The sequence below is a fragment of the Musa acuminata genome, chromosome BXJ3-7 (genome assembly GCF_036884655.1).
Source record: "Musa acuminata AAA Group cultivar baxijiao chromosome BXJ3-7, Cavendish_Baxijiao_AAA, whole genome shotgun sequence".
In the NCBI taxonomy this organism is placed as follows: Eukaryota; Viridiplantae; Streptophyta; class Magnoliopsida; order Zingiberales; family Musaceae; genus Musa; species Musa acuminata.
In genome coordinates this window covers 36,562,823-36,584,157 of record NC_088355.1, presented here as the reverse complement: position 1 = coordinate 36,584,157, position 21,335 = coordinate 36,562,823, and the positions used below count along the sequence as shown (strand labels likewise).

The window sequence follows — 21,335 nt, the reverse complement described above, 5'->3', positions numbered from 1 at the left end:
AAGTATCCCACAGTGCAACTTCTCTTCTCGATCTAATAGACAAAAGCAAATCAAGCCAAGGCGACGAGAAGATAGATCTATGAGCGAGGAGCTTATCAGAGACTCGAGGGTTTCGTTCTTGACGCGAGAGAGAGAGAGAGAGAGAGAGAGGAGATAGGATTCTTTGTTTGCAGGTGGATATTAATTACTTTTTTTGCTTGGGTCTTTTGGACGGCCGAGATCTACTGCTGCGTTCTCTGATGGGAACTCGACTTATCATGTTACTGATCGATCGGATCAAGTTCGTAGCGGACTCGGATCGAAATTGACGCAATAATGATCCAATTACTTACGCTTCAGTATCGAGAACCGGATCGAGATTGATCCGGATGAGCCTAACCCGAAGACGATGCCTTTGACAACTAATTGGTGACTCACCCATAACATTAACCCGGGGATTGTTTTTAAAATATCATACTAACTAATACATTGAAATATAACAGATCGATAGGGTGACGTGCAGGCCACATCACCCAGAAACTTTCCTCGGTTGACGCATCCGCTCTAGAGCAGGGTCCGATGATGGAAGCCGCGGCAGTGAATCAACGGTGGATCGAACTCACACCAGATGTGTCCCTATATAAACCTCGGTCTTTTAGGGTTAGGGCTTTGGCTGCGGGTTGATAAGATAGAACGCCGAGGTAAGCCGCCCTACTTTTGCCCTTTCTCGTTTGAGGGTTAGGGTTCTCGATATCGGTTGTATTAATACTACATTTCATCCGATTGATCTCTCTGTGTGCAGTCCGCCTCTCTATCCGGTGGTCTTCGAGCCGTTGTGAGGTAATTCTGCCCGATTCTTGACGCTCAATGTCCTGTTGTCTTTCTGCTTCTTGTGATGCTTTGTGGAAAAAGAATTATAATGGTGGTTTTATTTTCTGAAAAACGGTTCTTTGGTTTTTGGTGATCGCAAAGAACAAATGGCGGTTCCATTGCTCACGAAGAGGATCGTGAAGAAGCGCGTCAAGAAGTTCAAGAGGCCCCAGAGCGACCGCAAGATCTGCGTGAAGGTAGGATTGATTTGTTACTCCTGGTTTCCTAAATGTATTATACAGGTTTGGTTATTATGCTACATTTGTTGATGGTTGGGTACTTGGTTTTGCTGTAAGCTGTTGACATTGTAGTCGATTCATAGGTCGCCCTCTTAGGTTGATTCTTCTGTCGTAAGGGGTACTGCCTTTGTCTTTGTTTCTATGTCTTGTTATTGTCACTTGTATACGTTCTTTCCTAGTGTTTTCACAGCAGATGATATTTAATGATGATATGTGGTAAAATATGTAAGTTTATGCATAGTTACATTAGATCGATTGATCACGATGCTCTTAAGTTAAGTAGACTGATGAAAATGTGAGTCAGCCGGGTTTGGTGAAAACTTGCTCTTGTTCTATGCATACTTGTTAAGTTTTGTCGATCATCCACAAAATGATTATGGAAGTTTAGTTTGGATTCTTAAATTTTGGCTGAGTTGTTTGACTGAAGAGAGGCTTCTGTGAACATTTATCCACATAGATTACCATTTGACTAATAAGAGACTGTTTTATTCAAATTGAAAAAAAATTGACATCATCTTTTGTAATACTTTATAAGTTGCTTCATCGAATTATTGATAATTGCTAGGATTAACTTATTCTTCTCCTTTTCTTAATGCCTGAATTCAGCATAGTGATATTAAATTTTAAATGAAGTTGATAGTTGCAGTATTCTGAAGAATCTGAACAATAATTTTTGGAGCAATATTGAAGATTTACTTCTCAGAATTAATCTATAAATATTGTAAGCACAAAATAAATTACTGAGTTTAATGTAGATGCATGTGACTGATTAGGAAGATTGCTATATTTTGTAAAGGTCTTGGAGTCCTAATTATAACTATAGATGTCAGATTGAACAGGTGGCCTTCAAGAAACATGTAAAATGTCCTAGGAGTTAGAATTACAATTTCATTTGTATTGAGTTACATTTGTTTTAAAACATGTTCATTCTGTATCCATAGACAGTGAAAACTGTAATGTGCGTGGGTTAATAGTCACTTCAGTGTGCTGATGTAAGAATTGTGATTGTTAAGGATTACAGTTGTTGTGAAATTATCTATCAAACAGTCTTCTACGTGGTTAAATTATTGTTCCCAAGGAGGTGTACAATTTTGTCATGCTTTTATATTCTTCCCTCCTCTCTCTCTCTCTCTCTCTCTCTCTCTCTCTCTCTCTCTCGCTTACTGAAGGAACTGGTGGTCAGTCTTGTAATTTCACTAGTGCAAAAGTGTTATGATTGACAATTTTGATTTGTGCGTTAGTTAGGCCAGCTTTAGCCAGCAGATTTCAAATGCTTTGATTTTAGTCAGAAAATGATAGTATTTTCTCGTAACATTACCCAATGTTGCTAGCATCTTCAGATCCCTCTCTCTGTGGCTGTGGTAGTAACCTATAAATTTGAGCTATCTTTTTGCATTTGTCATGTTGGGCATCAGAGTCTTCTACTTTCTTTAATGCTTGCATTGATTGGTTATTTTCCTTTTGCCTCACAATTTGAATATTATGGTGACAGACAAATTGGCGTAGACCTAAGGGTATTGATAGCCGTGTAAGAAGAAAGTTTAAAGGATGTATCTTAATGCCAAATATTGGGTATGGTTCCGACAAGAAGACACGCCACTACCTGCCAAATGGATTTAAGAAATTTGTGGTTCACAATGTTGCTGAGTTGGAGTTGCTCATGATGCACAACAGGTAAACCCCTACGAATCTCGCATCTGGGTTAGATATTCATATGGCAATTCAAATGCATTATTTGTCACTTCCTTTGTTCTAATTATCGTTTTTAATTTCTCTTTCAGGACTTATTGTGCTGAAATTGCTCACAACATCTCGACAAAGAAGCGCAAGCATATTGTTGAGCGTGCCGCACAGCTTGACATTGTTGTCACCAACAAGTTAGCAAGGTTGCGTAGTCAGGAGGACGAGTGAGCTAATTGTCATTTGTTGCCTGGGAAGTCTACATCATCATGCGGTTCAAAGTTCAGTTTTCTTTAATTAGCACATTGTGATTTGTCAATTTCTTAGTAGACAAATTGTTTGAGATACCCTGTTGTGTTGCTTGAAAACTAGTTTTGATAACAAGAGTTTGGTTATTTGCACCTTATAATGGTTAGTCAACATTCACATAATTGGCTCAAGCTTCAATTTTGTGCTTAAAATTGATTATGCTGATGATGTGAAGGTTTTATAATGTCAATCTTTTCCATACTGCATCATGTCTTGGGGCTTCCATGATGTTACCTAGCCAAATGTTCTTCGACATGATTTCATTTGGTGTGCATCTTTTTTATTCGCATCATTGATCTTATGCATGAAGATTATATCACCGGAATTAAAATTCATGATACTTATTGATCTATGGGGTCTTGTTAACCACAACGGTTGACTTGACCAGTAACCCAATTCACACAATGCTAGATGACGAGGGTAAGATATATGTCTTTCAGGTGGATCAAATTGTTCCTAAAAAACCATTCCCAGTGGAATTATTTTTTCACGAATTTGATATGGAAAGATGTGCATCTATAAATCTCATTCATTTCTGCAGGATTGAATCAGTCCACCTAAATTCAAATCTCTGACCAAAAAAAAAAGTAGTGTTCATTGTCTGTCTTGTTCTTGACAAAGTCTTGATACAGCATCAAAAACCATATCCACCCTCATAAAGAAATAGAAGACAAAGACCATGACTCACCGGATCTTATCTTCTCATGCCGCATAAATTTCAATATAATCTATAATAATTAAAGAAGACTAGACTTTTTGTGTTGTACATATTTTTCCATAAAAAATCTAATTGAACAAAGACGGAGATATATCACTGTAGGACATGGTGATATATGCAGCACTTTCACGTGACATGTTTGAGGCTATTCTTTTCCATGAGAACTGATAAATTAATTATTACTGATTTCTTATGTGTATTATGTTTTCTGATATTTGTAAATAGTAAAGGACGATTTTTCTTTAAAAAATTCATATTTTAGGTATTTTTAAATAATATCTCATCTTTAGTTTTTCTCAATCAATACTAATTCAAAAAATATCTAAATTATTTCTCAAAAAAAAATTCTTATAATTTTTTTATTTTATTATGTTTTTATTATGGTAACTAAAGCATTATAAAACCTTCTTAAAAATACTAATAAAGGAGTCAAATAGAATTAAAATATGTTAGAAACCATTTGATATATCATATTTAAATAAGTATTTTACGACTAATATCACCCAAATAAAAATAAAATTTTAGTTTATTATAGTGCTTTGATCATCATAATAAAAAATATTATAAAATCTATTTAAAAAATATTTTTAAATAATAAAAATAAACTCTTAATCTCTATTATGCCAATTACAAACCTAAAAATATGATATTTTGATGATTAAACGAAAAAAACCTAATATATTTTCACTTATAGTATTTTTAGTGTCTCAATAAAAATACTATAAACGGTAAACAAGCCAAATAAAAAATTATAATAGTTTAAAATTTGCAAAAAAAAAATAAGAGTGAAAATTTAATGAGAAATTTTTTAGAAATATTTTGGATATTTTTTAATTAAGAGTACTGTTTTAAAAAATAATAAAGCGAGAAGAGATAGGTATTTTTTAGGAAAATCGCCGAATAATAAATGCCATGAGGACTAATATGACAAAACTCCAAAATTACCCGCCCACTGTTTCTTGTCCGAGTATGAAGCGACGAATCCAATCCATCTCTCACTCGCTTGCACGCCTCTCCGCTTCGTTCTCCTTCCCATCTCTGCCGACTAGATGGCCGAGCCCCGAACCCTACCACCCAATTCGGCGAGGGCACTGCCCGATTCAGACGAGTTCTGGCGGGAGAACCCCGGCGGCGGTTGGGCGACGGCGGTCGTCGTGCTCCTCCTTCTCTCGTGGCAGCTCCTGCGGCTCTTCTTCTCCCGTCGCCACCGGGCGGCCTCCGTAGCTGCGGGATCGTCGCCGGCCTCGACCACGATGGGGAGTTTGGAAGGAGGTCCTTCGGCAGGGTTTGTCCGGGATCTCATGATTTCGATCCCTCTTTTTTTGTTTTGTTGCGATTGGTATCGGCTTGACACTGATAAAAGAGTTATTTTAGATGAATAAGGTTCGCGTGGATCTTTCTGCAGGATATCTAAGCTCATAACTGATGCTGAACTGAGAGACTTGATGGTTAGTTTGGAGGGGAATCTCGAAGAAAATGAGAGATGGGAAGATGTGATTGAGAAAAGCAGTGATCTTGTGTCCTACAAAGCGAAGTGCTGCCGGCCAAAAGTATGCTTCTGACTAATTTGTTAAGACGAAACTGTTATGTACGCATGAATTTTGGGCTTTTGGCACTTTATTGTTTTGTCATAAAGTGTGATTTTAAGCGTTTGATCATTCACTAATTCAGTCATATAAACCAGTTGCTACAGCATCATTTTTTTCAGACATCAAAATGGACTCATCGAATCTCAATATGGTATTTCTTTAAAGCTTCTAATGTGACAAGCTAGACACTTAATTCTTATGAATGCTTGAACGGCTTTATCAATTGTTCATGACTTCATGATGGCATTATGTTTATTTTATTTATTTATTTATTTTGTTAGAAGCGATATATAAAATTAACAGGGATAGTGGTATGTTGGCTTGTAATGCGTTCTGTTTTAACAGGGATAGTGATATATCAAATGACTTCATGATGGCATTATGGTCCCATTTCCCCCCTCTCTTGGCAGGGGAACTGGCTACATCTCTTGCTTAAAGCATCAATCAGATGCTCATGATCATTGCTTCCCTCGGTTTTATAGAAATTATTTGTGAAATCTAGTCAGAACTGACACCTGCTTAATTGCAAGAGATTATCTTCTTTCTCATGCTTGATTGTTTTGTTGCATCGATAACCTTAACCAGCTATAACACTTGATTGTTTTTGTACGTAACTGTGTTCAACTCCCTGGTCTGCAGTATAGCTCAAGGGATGAAAACAATTGTGCCTCCTTAGATACTTTTCCTGATTTTTCATGCAATTCCAAGATTCAAACAGCTCTTGTAAATCAAGTCTAGTTCAACTCTTGCACTTTAGCGTTGCCTAAATGTCACATTCTTTAATTTGTATCTTAGTGTTCTTTATTTTAAGGGTGGACTACTGCAGAGACTTCAGCCAATGTAGTGTTTGTAGAGCAATCCAATCTTCTATTTAAGCAAATTGTGGAAGACATGTACTTCAAAACTTTCATCTGAATTTTACTGTCATGGTTTCACAGGATGGTCCCCTTAAATACCTTAGTGTTACAACATTCGAGAAATGTTCGGCAGAGTTATTAAGAGATTTCTATATGGATAATGAGTACAGAAAAGAGTGGGACAAGATTTTGATTCAGCATGACCAACTGCAAGTTGATGAAAATAGTGGGACAGAAATTGGGCGTTCTGTAAAAAAGTTTCCATTCCTGACCCCAAGAGAATATGTGTTAGCATGGCGTGTGTGGGAAGGAAAAGACAAAACTTTCTTTTGCCTTATTAAGGTAATGTAAACAAATATTTATCAGCCAGCAAGCTTGCAGAGATAATTGTACACATATATAGTGGCTTTATCATTCTCAATTGATGGTATATCTTCTATTTCTGAAATCTTTTGGAGTTTATGCAGCATAATATATCTTTTATTATTATCGTCCAAGCTTTGCTTTTAAACTGACAATTTAGAGTAAGAGATACTGCTAGGTTCATCCATTAGGTCTATGGCATCAAATTTTTTTTTTCTGATAATACATCAAACTTGAGGATACACATTAGTTTAATGAAAGAAACCCAGATATTGTATCTTACAACTGAAATAATGATAACTGAAGATGAACCACATTTCAAGGTATTGTCACCTATCTGATAAATGAATTTAGTGCCTATTGCTAATGTTGTTGCAAATAGGGTGGGCAAACTGATAGTAGCGGATGTTATTACAGAAAATAGATGTGAAATAGAAATATCTTATTTTACCACTCAGAGTTTCTGAATCTCGGATACTCATTTTCAATCATCAGGATATGGCCAACAATAGAATTATTCAAGTGCACGGTTTTGTAAATGAGGCATGCAGAGTCATCTCAAATGGCTGTGCTCATCAATTGAGGACATTGTCTTTGCTAAAAACAAAATGATGGAAATAGTTGACCCAAAGTAGTCAAGTTCTGAAGACTTATTCTTATATATCTCGCAGCCTTTCAAGAATTATGAGGGTGTTAGCTATGAAGAACTTAATAATACATCTCAATGTCTTGGGATCAAATATTGCTTTCGTAGCTTAACTTTCATCAGAAAGAAAGAAAGAAAAAAATTGAGAATTATCGCATTTTTAATTTTCTAACTTTGCTCTGATGTCTTTTTTCTCTAAAACTTAAAATCTTTTTTATTGTTTTTGTAGGATTGTGAACATCCTCTAGCTCCACGGGAAAAGAAGTATGTTCGTGTTGTTTTTTTCAGATCGGGTTGGTGTATAAGAGAAGGCAAGAAACTTCTCTTATCAAGTTTATGATAACATTGTTGTTGAGTAACGTGTCATCTAACAATTGCTCTACTAGTTGCTAGCATCAACTACTCTTGCTTTTTTGGAAGGCATGGTTTGACTAGGTTCATGGTTTCCAATATACATAATGTTGGTTCGTTGTTATTATATAGTTGTAGTCTATGATAATAAAATTTTATAATCTTTAAATTTACCATTAATGTCAGTTAATGTGCAATGAAACCCTTGCCTTCAAAATCTACTAAAAGATTATCTCCAATCTCAAACCATGCTTGCATGAAATATTTCTATTATCCTATCACAATTGAAAGATTATCTCCAATCTCAAACTAGGACTTAGAATTAACAATAAATAATAGTAATAGATTTAATAATCATATATTTATTCGTAAAATTAGAGCTAATGAAGTAAAGGCCGTATTAAAGAAGATGAAAATAACTAAAAGTGTGAGACATAATGATATCCCTATTGAGGCCTGAAAAAGTTTAAGGGACGAGAGAGTAGCTTGGTTAAATAGCTTATTTAACAAAATTATGAGATTTGAAAATATTTTGATGAATGAAGAAAGAGTTTTTTAGTATTAATTTACAAAAATAAGAATGACATATAAAATTGTTTATAGAGGAATTAAAATCTTGAGCCATACTATATAACTTTAGGAAAGAGTTATCAAAAGTAGGATAAGGCTTGAAACAAAAATATTTAAAAATTAATTTAGTTTTATGCTTGGAAAATCAACCATAGAAGTTATTTATTTATTATGATAATTAATGAAAAAATATAAGGAGAAAAAGAAAGACTTATGTAAGGTTTTTATTAACTTAGAGAAAACATATGATAGGGTTCGTAGAGATTTATTATGGTAGGTTTTAGAAAAGGAAGATGTATCCACTAATTATATTGATGTTATTAAATATATGTATGATAATATAGCTACTAGTGTTAGAACTATAGGGAGTGTGTTTAGTGAGTTTCCTATTAACATATAATTACATCAAAGATTTGCATTAAGTCTCAATCTTTTCACATTGATAATTGATGAACTTACTAGTCACTTACATGATAGACCTCTCTGGTGTATTTTATTTGCTGGTGATATTATCTTACTTGATGAGAGCCTAAGTGAAATCAATTATAAACTTAAGCTATGGAGGCAAACCTTAAAAATCAAAGGTTTTAAATTAACTATGACTAAAACCAAATATATAAAATATAATTTTAGTGATTCTAGAAATAGACAAGATAATATAGTTAAATTGGATAGACAAGAAGTCTTTTTAAGAAAAGACTTTAGGTATCTTGAATCAATTATCTAATAAAATGGAGAGATTGCTGAAGATATTATTCATAGAGTGAAAACAGTATGGTTAAAATGACAAGGGAAGTCAGAAGTTTTGTGTGATCATCAGATACCTTTAAGATTAAAAGAAAAATTTTATATGACAGTTATGAGACTAACAATGTTTTATGGATATGAGTGTTGGGTAGTCAAGAAAAAACATATATAAAAAGTTTGTGTTACCAAGATGAGAATATTGAGATGGATATGTAGAGCTACTAGAAAAAATAGAAAAGAAATATTTTTATTTGTGAACAACTATGCATCACTTTGATAGAAGATAAGATGAGAGAAAATTGTTTAAGATGGTATGGGCATGTGCTGAGGAGACCGCAGGATGTGGTAGCCAAAAGAAGTAAAATAATTAATATTAATGGTACATAGAGAGGCAAAAAAAGACCTAAAAAGTTTTAATATAAATAAATATTTAAGTACTTTGAACTTAACTAAACATATGACTTTTTATAGATCTCAATGGTGGTAAAAGATCTATGTAGCCAACCCCAAATAGTTGAGACTTACGGCTTTGTTATTATTATTGTTATTGTTGTTGTTGTGTCACGGTTGTAAAACAAGTTGGAAAAGTTTACTTGTGATCGGTTGTACAAAATCAAGCTCCCTATTGATATCAAAATCATCAGTATATGGTAACATCTGATACTTCAATAGAACAATCAAAACAGTAGTGTATTGTTTTTTACCTGGGCTTGGTTCTGAATTCTATGCATTCTGATTATTAGTTGATTATATTAAATCTTCTTTTAATAGTTGATAAAGATAAAACACTACAAATCTGATTTTAGCAGTTATATAAAGTTCAAAGAACATGAATTATTCATCAGCATAGCTCTTTGTCAATTGTATATCCTTTTTTGTCATCTCTCATCTTCTTTTTATCTCTGGTGGTGACTGGATGAAGCTTTCGGTTGCAGTTCCAGGTAGGGATGCATGTGAGATAACAATGGTGCACCAAGAAGATGCTGGACTCAATATTGAGATGGCAAAACTGGCATTTGCCAAGGGAATATGGAGCTATGTGTCTAAGATGAATAGTGCACTGCGTCAATATTCTTCCCATCCTAGTCGTTCAATATTGGTCCCCATTCTTCTTAGACTTACTAAAAAGGTCAGCATTAGTAGTCCAACTTCAAGTTGCTTAATAGTTCTTTGATGGAAAGGGATAAAAGAGAATCAGATTCTCACCATTTAAGTCTTCCATTTAATCTTAGCAAAATAAGGGTGTGTGTAGATGTAAGCAAGCAAGATAGATATATTTCTCAAATTCAGCTGGTCTTTGCTGTCTGCATTGTTATGTGGCTTTACCTAGATAATGTTTAGGTCATCTATGTGCAAGTTTCTTTTTGAATTAGTGTTACTTGTTGTAAATAATCAGAAGTTTTCCCTGGTCTCTCATATTGTCTAGAAAAGGGCATTTGAATAGATCTATGTTTATCTGAAATTCTAAAATTCAGTTGCAGCTAATTATCTGTAATATATGATGCAATAAATTGATTCTTTGGCATCCTTGACAACAGGTGGGTATTGTTTGATATTCTTGCTTCTAGCAAAATGCCTTCCTCATCATGTTTCAATAAGATAAATATGACTAGCAATTGTTGGAATCCATGTGGTTCCCTTTTTTCCCATACTAACATGATCTCCTGCCTAATAAGCTGCATGCTTTGAAGGCTCATGCTTGACCATCTCTGTGGTGGCTTTTATTTGCTAGCACCTATGCCAATTGTTCAGTTCATCAGAATACCACTGCAGTTGTTTAAAAGGCTTAGCCGTTTTTCAAAACCCTTTTACAAAGATTCGTGCCATGCAATGTCAATACATGGTCAAACCTGTTAGCACCACCACTGAGTTCTTCTGTCTTGTCCGCTGTAATGAAGACAGATGGGTTTGTTGGTCTATGTAGCCATGCTGCTTTATGCATCTGTAAACAATTTCCTTAAGTTCCGAGTTGATGAAATCATAAAAGAACCTAATTTTTTAAAACTGAAGTAGATGTTTTTTCCTGACTCAGGTCCCACCAGAGTTGGAAACGAATGCTGCTGAGACAAGTATTCAGAAAGTTAAAGAGAGATCAGGCAGTGACTTTGGCAGTCAAAGTAGGGTGGATATTGCACAGAAAAAACCATCTAGATCTTCAAAGAAGTGGATAGCAAACGGGCTTTTGCTTCTTGGTGGCATCATTTGCCTTTCTCGACGCCGCCCTAACATTGGCACCCAGCTGGCCATGGCATGCATTTTAAAGAAGCTTATGAACAATGGAGCAGAGTCAAGCCAAGTTGAGTCTGCCCAACGTAGACCAGATCATCGAAAGACCAGACATATTGGTTGATTTTCATCAATAAACCTTCTTCAGCCTGCTATAAAGTCCGGTCTCCCAGGACATCTAACTGCTCCAGTGTTCAGTTGTTTATGTAATCTCCATGCCGTCATGATGCATGTTTTCTTTTTGTTTTTCCTCGAATGTAAAAAGGTCATGATGCATGTTTTCTTTTTGTTTTTCCTCAAATGTAAAAAGGAAGCAGTCGTGTATTTTCTTAAAGGTCGTCTAGTTGTTAATAGTGTGATTGATGAATGCATTGCCTTGCTTGGTACGGCAATCAGTCATTTGTTTTGGGATGGTTAATCATCCAGATGACAAAATTAACTATAGTGCACTGTGATGCACCAACAATGCAACAAGGATCTAAAGATGTATTATTGAGATCATATAAATGTTTTCCTATTTGTTCTTTTTTTTCCTTTAGTCATGTACCAAAGATTTAAAGATGTATTATTTAAACTTATTGACCTTCACAAACTTGGATCAACAGCAATGAGTTGGTCAATTAGATTTGGTGCATTATGCCACAGATGAGTCTTTGTTTCCTGAACCTGCCTCTGGTAGAGAGGCCTTGGTTAGGTTAATGTACTGTTACACATTGCCTTTCCGTTGCAAGGACATTTTTAGATCATCCAGCATCAAAGCAGCGAGCCTTTTCTAATAAATTTCTAGTTGGTTTGGAACTGTCAACATGAAAAGTTGACTCTGAATTCCACCCATCATTTTTATGCTACGTAGATTTAATCCAACTTAAGGAAGCCAAACAGCAGAAGGAACTGCAGCAGTTCATATTAGATTATGGGTACCATCTATGATTTGATAAGAGTGACTCTTCTAATTTCTTATCATAAACCCTCTATTCTTATCTATAAATAAATAAAATCTTTTAGGGATTAAAAATACAATGTGTGGATATGTGAATATATAAATACATGGATAAGAAGATATAAGGATATATGACATTATTGAAAGATTATATATCTTCTCTCGTCTCCCCTTAGTTAGTCATGTGAATCAATCAATAAGAGATATCATATCTTCTTTCGTCCTGTGAAGGATAGAATGATAAGAAAAGATGAATCTAGTTCTCATTGCAGATCAACATCATTATAGTTTTCAGATCCGATGACGGCACGTCCGCATATCAAATAAAAGTTTTTTAAACCACATAGAAAGATATACATCATAAATTTAGATTTATTGTTGTTTTATTTCAGATTTTGACAATAAATTTTTTCACATAACTAAAGCATAAGGATAGTTTTTATGCTCACATTTGGTATTAGAGCCAAGTTTATGAAATCAAATACTTTAGATATATTTGTTAGTACCTTTCGCTTGCAAAAAGGTATTATTTTGTTTTCATTTACTATACATGAATGATTCATCTATCTATCTATCGATTTGCTTTTGTCGATTTGCCAAAAGGTATTATTGTCCATTTATTTTTCTATCTAATATGTCAAACAATGCGAGGTTTATTGTGCTTGACTAGTGGACTACCATCGATAGCTTTTTATCGATAATAATATTATTAATGGCAATGGCCTTTCATGATCACTAGTTTAAATGTAATCATTGTGGGGTGCCACAACCTAAGGTGGCTATACAACATCACTACATGCGATGGTTGCATAAACCCACTATGTGTGATAGCTTTGGCCACTATTGTTGCGTTTAACGATTGCAATATTGCCATTGCGATGGCATTTACTGGCCGTAGTCGACATCACTGAATGCCAAAGGCCAACGGGGTTACTAGGCGACGAGTGTATGTATAGCCACATCATGGCAATCATGGGCAACATATGTGCATAGTCACATGTGGGTAGAGGAGGTCACACGCAAGCGATGGTCGTCCACGGTGGCGATGACTATACCTCGCACGACAATAACAAAAAGAGAGTAACAATTAGGGTTTTTAATTAAAAGGATAGTTTTATCCCTTATAAATCAAATAATTTCAATATGTGTCCCTAAGTTTACTTTCCAATTATGCCATTAAAAAATTAAAAAAAATTAATATAATCCTAATTAAAAGTATAGTTTTACCTTTTAGAAATTAAAAATTATTAACTCATATCCTTAATTATAAAATTAATTAATTTGATTTATTTTAATCAAATGCTTTGATCATGACTTTATTGTGATTATTTGATTAGATTTAGATTCGATTTAAATAAAATTATTTTATTTTATTTATTTTGATTTTATTTTTTTTATATCTTACTAATTAATTAGTCAAATGGAAGAATGTTATATTATATTACTATATCTAATTAGGCAAGATATATTATAAATTTGATTGAATTTTGACTATAATTATTGATCAATAGAAAGAAAGTTCAATTATGATAAGATTTCTTATGAGTTGATCTTGATCGGAGGGACTCATCTAATTACTTATCTCAACCCTATGCTCTCGCCTATAAATAATTAACTTAAGAACTAAAAATATAATATATGGATATACGGATACATAGATAATATGAGATGAGGATACATGACTATCACATGAAGTAACTAATATTAATGACATATTATAAATCTTCTTCGTAACGATCGTGTGATAATATATAGAGATGAGCAAACGAGTGTAATTCTCTTTGCATATCGATATTATTATAATCCGACAACAGTATGTCCGTAGATCAAATAAAAAATTTCTGAACACTATGAAAAAATATATCATAAATTTAAATATAATATTATTATATTTTAATTTTTAATATTAATTTTTTTATATAATAAAAACATTGTGTCGTGCTCTTCGCCGAGTATCAGCCGTAGCAACTTCTCGACCTCTCTGGTTGCGATCCATGTCGTTGTGATGCTCATAATGTCAATACAGAAGCAAACCTTGGACAGCGATCTCCGAGCTGGGGCGAAGAGACCGAGACAAGCGGCATTCCAAGAAGTGCTTTGGATTCTCCACCGTCGATGGCATCTCCTCTCAGAAGACGAAGAAGGCAATAAGATATCAATGTCATCCCTGATCGCATTCTGTGAAATAAGATGATAACTTATACGTCCCAGCAAAAAATATACACTGGGCGAGGCTCTTTCGTGGTGTCGTTGAATGTCTATGGGCATTGCCGTATTACGCGGTTGGATGCTTGCTTGGACAGCGGCTGATGTGATTACGCGTGGGTCCCACAGAGAAATCGCAATCAGATGTACGGGTAAACGACATGCAGGTCCTCCGAAGGGGGGTGTTTATTACCAGGTTTTACCGTTTCCGGCGCCGACTCTTGCTCGTATCCTCCTCCTCCTCGAAATAAATACCAAACGAAACGAAACGAATCATATTTCCCGCTTCGCTCCTCTCCTCTATCCTCTCTTTCTCTCTCTCCCTTCCCAAAATCCTCGCGACCCGGAGAGCCTCTTTTGCCGCGGCGATTAGAAGGGACCGAATCGCCTCCGAGTTCCACCGTAACTGCCTTCGTCGACGCCGACGCCGCTGCAGCAGGGGATTTCCGGGGTTCGTCGAAGGCAGGCAATCGGATCAGGGGCTGGCGAATGGACCTACGGGGTTGAGGCTCTCTTTCTCTGTCCGCCCCCGGGGGAAGGAGGGAGCCGGAGGGGGGGGGGGGGTGGGGGGGTGTATCATGGGGAGCTGCCTTAGCTCGATAGACCCCTATTCCCCTAACCAGGCCGGATCAGGTGATCTTCCCCTCTTTAATCACACATCAATTCCTTTTCGTTCTTAGTCCATCGTAGAATCTGAAACACGGCATTACGAACTTAGGTTGTGTGGTTAATGATTGCCTTTCATGTTAACTTGATAAGCTTTTGTTTACATTAATAGATGATATACTATTTAATATATATTTGATAGTTAAGATAGTAGCAAGATTTCTGTTCTCATTGTGGGTCAATTTACGAATAACTTGAATTCGTCAAGTAAAAACTCGATTATTCTATTGGAATACAAACAATATATATATGTATGTATGTATCAAATTAACATGAAAAGCAAATTCAAACTCAACTTGTTTGTTTGTATTCGAGCTACTATGGAGCCAGTTCGAGTTGATCCTGAACTAGCTAGTAATGAGAGGAGATATTTTGTTACTATCTTAACGATTCAATATGTAATGAATTTTTTATTGATATAAACCAAAGCTTATATGTTATCAAGTTAACATGAAAAGCAAGCATTAATCTCAATAATCTGCACACACAACCTAATTTGTAGTGTCATTCTACTTGAAGAAATCCCATGAACAATGGACATACAACCTAATTGGTAAGGGAGATTACTTAGTATTATAGGGATACAATACATAAACCCTTCAGCACAGCTATTCCGAGCTTTAATATGGTGATTACTGCTTTTCTAAAGGAGAAATAAAGAACATCATTTAGTCTAGTCAATCTCTATATATATGTTGTTAAGGTACGGATTATGGTGCAATATCTGGTAACAAATGTTGTATCTCTGGATAAATAAGTAACTTTTCTAAGTAGATGTGTTACATATGTATTGCTTCTGCAAGTCTGGTAGCTGTACTTCTTGTATCTACAACTACTTACATTTCACCATGAAAGACTGAATAAACAAAATGTTTCGTTACTTCATGGCTGACTCTTTGTAGTTATTATGTTATGAGCATCCTGAAGTTTAGGCTGTTCAGACTTGGATAGAATTCGATCAACGCTTCCAATTATTTAAAGGATTTTAGTATGAGTGGACTCAACGATGAACATATTTTTTTGCTGCAAATAGTTGTAACTGCAAGTACTAATCAACTGAAACCTTCCTCGGTTCAAATTGGTAATGCTTCTTTAGCATCAGCTCCTACCCGAGAACAGAATGTTGTGAGTTTGCCTGTGACAATCAAAGACGTGGAAGACTTCTGACAGATGCCTGGCTATGGCAATGTCCAAACATTTACATATGAAGAATTGAGGCTGGCTACCAAGAACTTTCGTCCAGATTTAGTACTTGGTGAGGGCGGGTTTGGCCTTGTCTACAAAGGTACTATAGATGATAATGTCAGGCCAGGTTTTGAGTACACTCAGGTTGCTGTTAAAAGGCTTAATCCAGATGGACACCAGGGAGACAAGGAATGGCTGGTAAATATGATTTCTTTCACTTCTCATGAACATTAATTCTATTTACTATCATTTCATGTATGCTTCAGCAATAGGGTCCCTGATAATTGATCCTCAAGTTGACTCCATGCTTGAGCATAGACTCTGCCACTACCATAGAGAAAATTTGAGCCGTCGCTCCACTTCTCAATTACCAATAGGAGTCCTTGGCAAATCATCATTTCATTTACTTCTAGCTGATAAAGTTTTTTCTCTATGTCTGATCTTGAAAGAAAAAGTATATATATATATATATAACCAATTTATATGATGAGTTTGAATGGTCTATTCAGAGGGTTTGTAGTTCATCAGCTTCTTCCTTGTTTGTCAGGCAGAAGTCAACTATCTTGGGCACTTCAGTCATGCAAACCTTGTCAAGCTTATTGGCTACTGCTGTGAGGATGAACATAGGCTTCTGGTTTATGAGTATATGACCTGTGGGAGCCTAGAATGTAAACTCTTCAAAAGTATGATGATGATCTCATATGCTCTTATATACATTTTCCGTCGTTAAGTTGATTTCTTTGTCTAATAGGAACCATGTTTGACTTGGCATGCTTTTGGTATTCACAAATTCACTTAGTTCTGAGAGAACAGTGACTATTAATTAGGTCAAGGATGAAACATATAGCTAAATGTCCTATTTTTAGATACTGAATGAATTTTCCCTAGTTCTCAAAGTCAGGACGAAGATAATTGACTATTGTATCATCTTAAACTTCATCGTCAGAGGGGTGCACTACCATGCCATGGTTGACTCGGATGAAGATAGCTCTGGATGCTGCAAATGGGCTTGCCTTTCTTCATGGAGCTGAAAGACCCATCATCTATCGTGATTTCAAGACATCAAACATCTTGCTTGATTCGGTTTGTCTTCTTCCACCCTCTCCTCTCTTAACCATGTTTCTCTGTTTACAGTTTTTGTTCTTGCAAAAGGAGCATAAAAAGGCCTTCATGTTTCGAGAATCTAACCAGTTAGCTCGTTATACAATTAAGCAAGCTTCGATTATAGTAAGTTGGCAAGTCAGGTTTGTCTCTTGGTATAAGAATTCAAGTATCCAAAAAAGATGGTGCCACATCTAGAAACTGTATGTTCAATTTAAACTTGAAGCTATTCCTTTATGTTCTTATCAAAATTATTTTAAATTGATTTGTAACAGATGAATTAGTGAAGAAATGATAAATCTTACTTATGTACTGGAAATATGCAAAAGATTGTGATGGTGTTTGTGAGAACACAGTCAGTTTCTGTTTAATTAAAGACAACTGATCATAATGAAATAGTCATGCATTTCAACTCTGAAATGTGAGTTTTCAGATTATTTGAAGACCCTTTCTTTATGCAGGAGTATAATGGAAAGCTTTCCGACTTCGGCCTTGCGAAGGAGGGGCCTATGGGAGAGCAAACACATGTTTCCACCAGGGTGATGGGAACCTTTGGTTATGCAGCTCCCGAGTACATAATGACTGGTAAGCAATAAATTGAGCTTGGCATTACCTTCCATTAATCCATACCATGTGGTATTTCGCTCTTTACATCTTAAACGCCATTCGTTTTGGCCATTCATTGCCAGTAAATTATGCATAGAGATTGCACATTATCTGTTTGCATGTCAAATGTTACACCGCAAAGGAAAATAACAGAATGAAAATTAAAAATAATGTTAGTATTACAGTATAAACTATGGTAATAATTTTATTAAAACTTAATATAAATTGAACTCTTTTCCAAATGTTTTAACTCAATAAAAACATTTGTCGCGGCATCTCTCTTCATTTCATCTAATTTTCAGTTAATATTGTGTAATATCTTTCCTTCTAATTTACTATTTAGGATTTCGTATTATAATTTTCATTGATTGTGATTTGGCAGGCCATCTAACCGCGAGAAGCGACGTGTATGGGTTTGGAGTCGTGCTCTTGGAGCTGCTCGTCGGACGCAAAGCGTTGGACCGGAGCAGGCCAAGCCGAGAGCACAACCTGGTCGAGTGGGCTCGCCCTCTGCTCGTCCGTCGCAAGAGGCTGTTCAGCGTCATCGACCCCAGAATCGGAGGCCAGTATTACAATGCCAACGCGGAAAGGGTGGCGAGATTGGCCTACGACTGCCTGAACCAGAACCCCAAGGCGAGGCCGGCAATGAGCGAGGTGGTGGCCGTCCTCACAGCGGTGCTCCGCGACGAAGCAAGCTTTCCGCTGACGGGATCGGAGGCAGCAGTGACGCTGTACGAGGCTCCCAAGGAAGACGCGCACAGCCCTGCGGTGGGGATGAAGGGAGAAGCCGCGGAGCGCTCGTGAAAGCGACAGACTTCCTATGGGTTGCAGGAGCAACAAAAACAAACATAATAGAGTTTGTTCTTTATCATTAGTTAAGTTCCGACAAATACTTCTCTTATGAGTTCCCCGTATTCACATTTTATTCTACCACCACTAACCACTAAGATACTCGGAAATAAGCTAGAAAAAACAAATTGAGGCACTAAACTCCTCCGATTGATTAATCGATGCAATGTAAATAAAGATTTAGATGACACTGGTGGACTGCTAACTACATAAAAGGGTTGAGAAGCACATAAAGTGAGATGGAAACCTTGCCGAGTGTAAACTCATCTCCTTTCAAGTGCTCTCGATCAGTTTCAAGAACAAGAGCTTTCTAACATTTTCTATGCAAGCATGACAGCGTTGCTTGAACAAATGACGCACATCATTCTGCTAATTGAATAATGAGCAAATGACACACATCATTCTTGAGTTCTCGTCTACTTGAAGAAAAATTATCAAGGACATAAAAAACATTACGGGACACGTAAACTTCGAGAGAGAAAAGATAATTATCATTGGCCCAATCAATCGTTGTTCATAGAACACGAAGAAAAAATCCTTTTTTCTCGTACTCTAAAGAAGACGATCTTGTTGGACTCGTTACCTATTTCTTTTTTTCCTCCGGATCAAAGAACAGTATGATAACAACACACAGAATCATTGACTTACTACATCTGTATGTCATGTGTCTGCCATGTACATATTTGTATACGTGTAAGCAAAGGTAGTGTGGAATTCGCACACTGGATCAATTCAATTGACAGTGAGTGGAAAGCCAAAGTGCTTGAGAGTAGAACAAAAGCAAGCACATACAGCAAGGGAGATATAATGAATCTGTTGCAAATTGAAACAACATGTTGCAAGGGAAATAGAAAAGATATGTGAATAAGAAGTCCTTGACAACACCAAAGAGTTATGAAAGAAGTGAGCTAGTTAACATTGCTGATAATTTGCTAGAGAAAAGAAGGTGATTTCTTTCGGAGTCATGAACAAGGATCACTTTTGCAATTGACCGAGATCTAACAGATAATAAAAAGATCAGTGAGAGTTCTCCTCGATTCCTCAATATAAAGCTATAACCGGAAAGATAGAGGAACAGCATAAATCTGAGACACACCACAGTTTGATCTCACTGCTTCATCTAACCAATATCAGTTCAACTTTTGATTTTGCATGAAAGCACTAAATTGATCCAATTTTTGTTAAGCAAGAAGCTTTTCCATCCATCATATTGTGGGCAAGATGTTATGCATCTTTCGCACATGCTTGGCATTAGAATAGCTCAAATCCATTGATAGAACAAGTAACAACATCATGTTACCTAAAGAGCATCGTCTGATACAAAATTCTAATATCAGATTTTGCATGAAAGCACTAAATAGATCCAATTTTTGTTAAGCAAGAAGCTTTTCCATCCATCATATTGTGGGCAAGATGTTATGCATCTTTCACACATGCTTGGCATTAGAATAGCTCAAAAACATCATGTTAGCTAAAGAGCAATGTCTGATACAAAATTCTAATATCACAAAGCAATCATTAACAAACAGCATTGAGTATGTTATAGATTTATATATTCAAGCGAAGTGGCAAACATAAGCGTATTGTTATTTGCTAAAAAATGTCATTTTGATTGCAAACATAGCCGTAATGTTTTCATACTTAACCAGATCAAGACTCGATCAAGCTAATATAGTGCATCTAAACTACATGCAGAAATCTTGAAGTCTCATAAACGAGCAATATAAAGATGACAAGCATCAATTCAAAGGATACTGACCCGAATGCGAAGATAATTAAGGCTTACTCGAGCGGCACCTCGACGTCGCCATCGGAGATCTCCTGCTGGAGATCCTTGGGATCCTTCCCGTCGACGGTGCAGCCGACAGAGACGCAGGTGCCGAGGATCTCCTTGACGGTGCCGCTGAGGTCCTTGGCCATGGACCGGGGACTCATGACCCTGGCGATCTCGACGACGTCATCGAGGGAGATGTTTCCGTTGTGCTTGATGTTTTTGGTTTTCTTGCGGTCGCGCTCCGGCTCCTTGAGGGCCTTGATGACGAGGGCGGCGGCGGAGGGGACGACGGTGACCTTGGCCTGCCGGTTCTGGACCGTGAGTTTGACGGTGACGCGGAGGCCCTTCCAGTCCTTGGCCGTCTCTTTGGCGATGTCCTCTCCGATCTTCTTCGGGGACAGCCCCAGGGGACCAATTTTTGGCGCGAGAGAACTCGCCGCGCCGACCTCGCCTCCTGTAACCCGCACGTAGACGTCGACGACCTGGGTCGGATCGAACTTGGGCGGCATCTCGACGGCAGCGACGGCAGAGAACCGGGGCTTTGGCGCTAGGGTTTTTGCGGAGAATGAGACGGCGGCGACACCAAAGACATATATATATTCTCTCGTCCTTGAACCGGTTCGTATCGACTGTTTCCGAACCCGGTTCAACTATATATAACAGTCACCCGTCCAGGTTGATTGATACATGGCTCAACCTATCATCAACTTGGAATGTCATGAATGACCATTCCATCTTTGAGTCAAAACGACGAGACATGCATTTATATTGCACGACGACACGAGAGGCTTTTATCGAACCGTCGTATAATTGATTGGTGGCGCAATTGCCAAGCATCGGGTAACGGATCAAGATCCGCCTATGC

At 36.7% G+C, this 21,335-nt stretch overlaps 4 protein-coding genes across 5 annotated transcripts; 3 read left to right on the top strand and 1 right to left on the bottom strand.

The window, feature by feature from the left end:
• Window positions 1-564: 564 nt before the first annotated feature.
• On the top strand, window positions 565-3,199 carry LOC135642600 (large ribosomal subunit protein eL32z-like). 2 transcript variants are annotated; one of them, XM_065158883.1, is made up of 5 exons: window positions 565-680; window positions 782-819; window positions 952-1,046; window positions 2,581-2,762; window positions 2,870-3,199. In XM_065158883.1, exons 3-5 carry the CDS (start codon window positions 957-959, stop codon window positions 2,997-2,999), a joined length of 402 nt encoding a protein of 133 aa, XP_065014955.1. In that variant the 5' UTR covers window positions 565-680; window positions 782-819; window positions 952-956; the 3' UTR covers window positions 3,000-3,199. The 2 variants fall into 2 exon arrangements, with proteins under 2 accessions (XP_065014955.1, XP_065014953.1); XM_065158881.1 differs by having other exon boundaries at window positions 655-819.
• Window positions 3,200-4,756: 1,557 nt separating this feature from the next.
• LOC135642209 (uncharacterized) lies at window positions 4,757-11,682 on the top strand. Its single transcript, XM_065158165.1, has 6 exons — window positions 4,757-5,080; window positions 5,201-5,345; window positions 6,323-6,583; window positions 7,480-7,561; window positions 9,854-10,047; window positions 10,951-11,682. The coding sequence occupies exons 1-6, from the start codon at window positions 4,845-4,847 to the stop codon at window positions 11,266-11,268; spliced, it is 1,236 nt and encodes a 411-aa protein (XP_065014237.1). The 5' UTR covers window positions 4,757-4,844; the 3' UTR covers window positions 11,269-11,682.
• A 3,182-nt stretch (window positions 11,683-14,864) lies between these two features.
• LOC135584524 (probable serine/threonine-protein kinase PBL17) lies at window positions 14,865-18,726 on the top strand. Its single transcript, XM_065158168.1, has 6 exons — window positions 14,865-14,922; window positions 16,052-16,338; window positions 16,688-16,823; window positions 17,087-17,223; window positions 17,703-17,826; window positions 18,230-18,726. The coding sequence occupies exons 2-6, from the start codon at window positions 16,126-16,128 to the stop codon at window positions 18,649-18,651; spliced, it is 1,032 nt and encodes a 343-aa protein (XP_065014240.1). The 5' UTR covers window positions 14,865-14,922; window positions 16,052-16,125; the 3' UTR covers window positions 18,652-18,726.
• Window positions 18,727-20,227: 1,501 nt separating this feature from the next.
• Window positions 20,228-21,041, bottom strand: LOC135642212 (large ribosomal subunit protein uL11-like). Its single transcript, XM_065158169.1, has one exon. It carries the CDS (start codon window positions 20,977-20,979, stop codon window positions 20,479-20,481), a length of 501 nt encoding a protein of 166 aa, XP_065014241.1. The 5' UTR covers window positions 20,980-21,041; the 3' UTR covers window positions 20,228-20,478.
• Window positions 21,042-21,335: the final 294 nt, after the last annotated feature.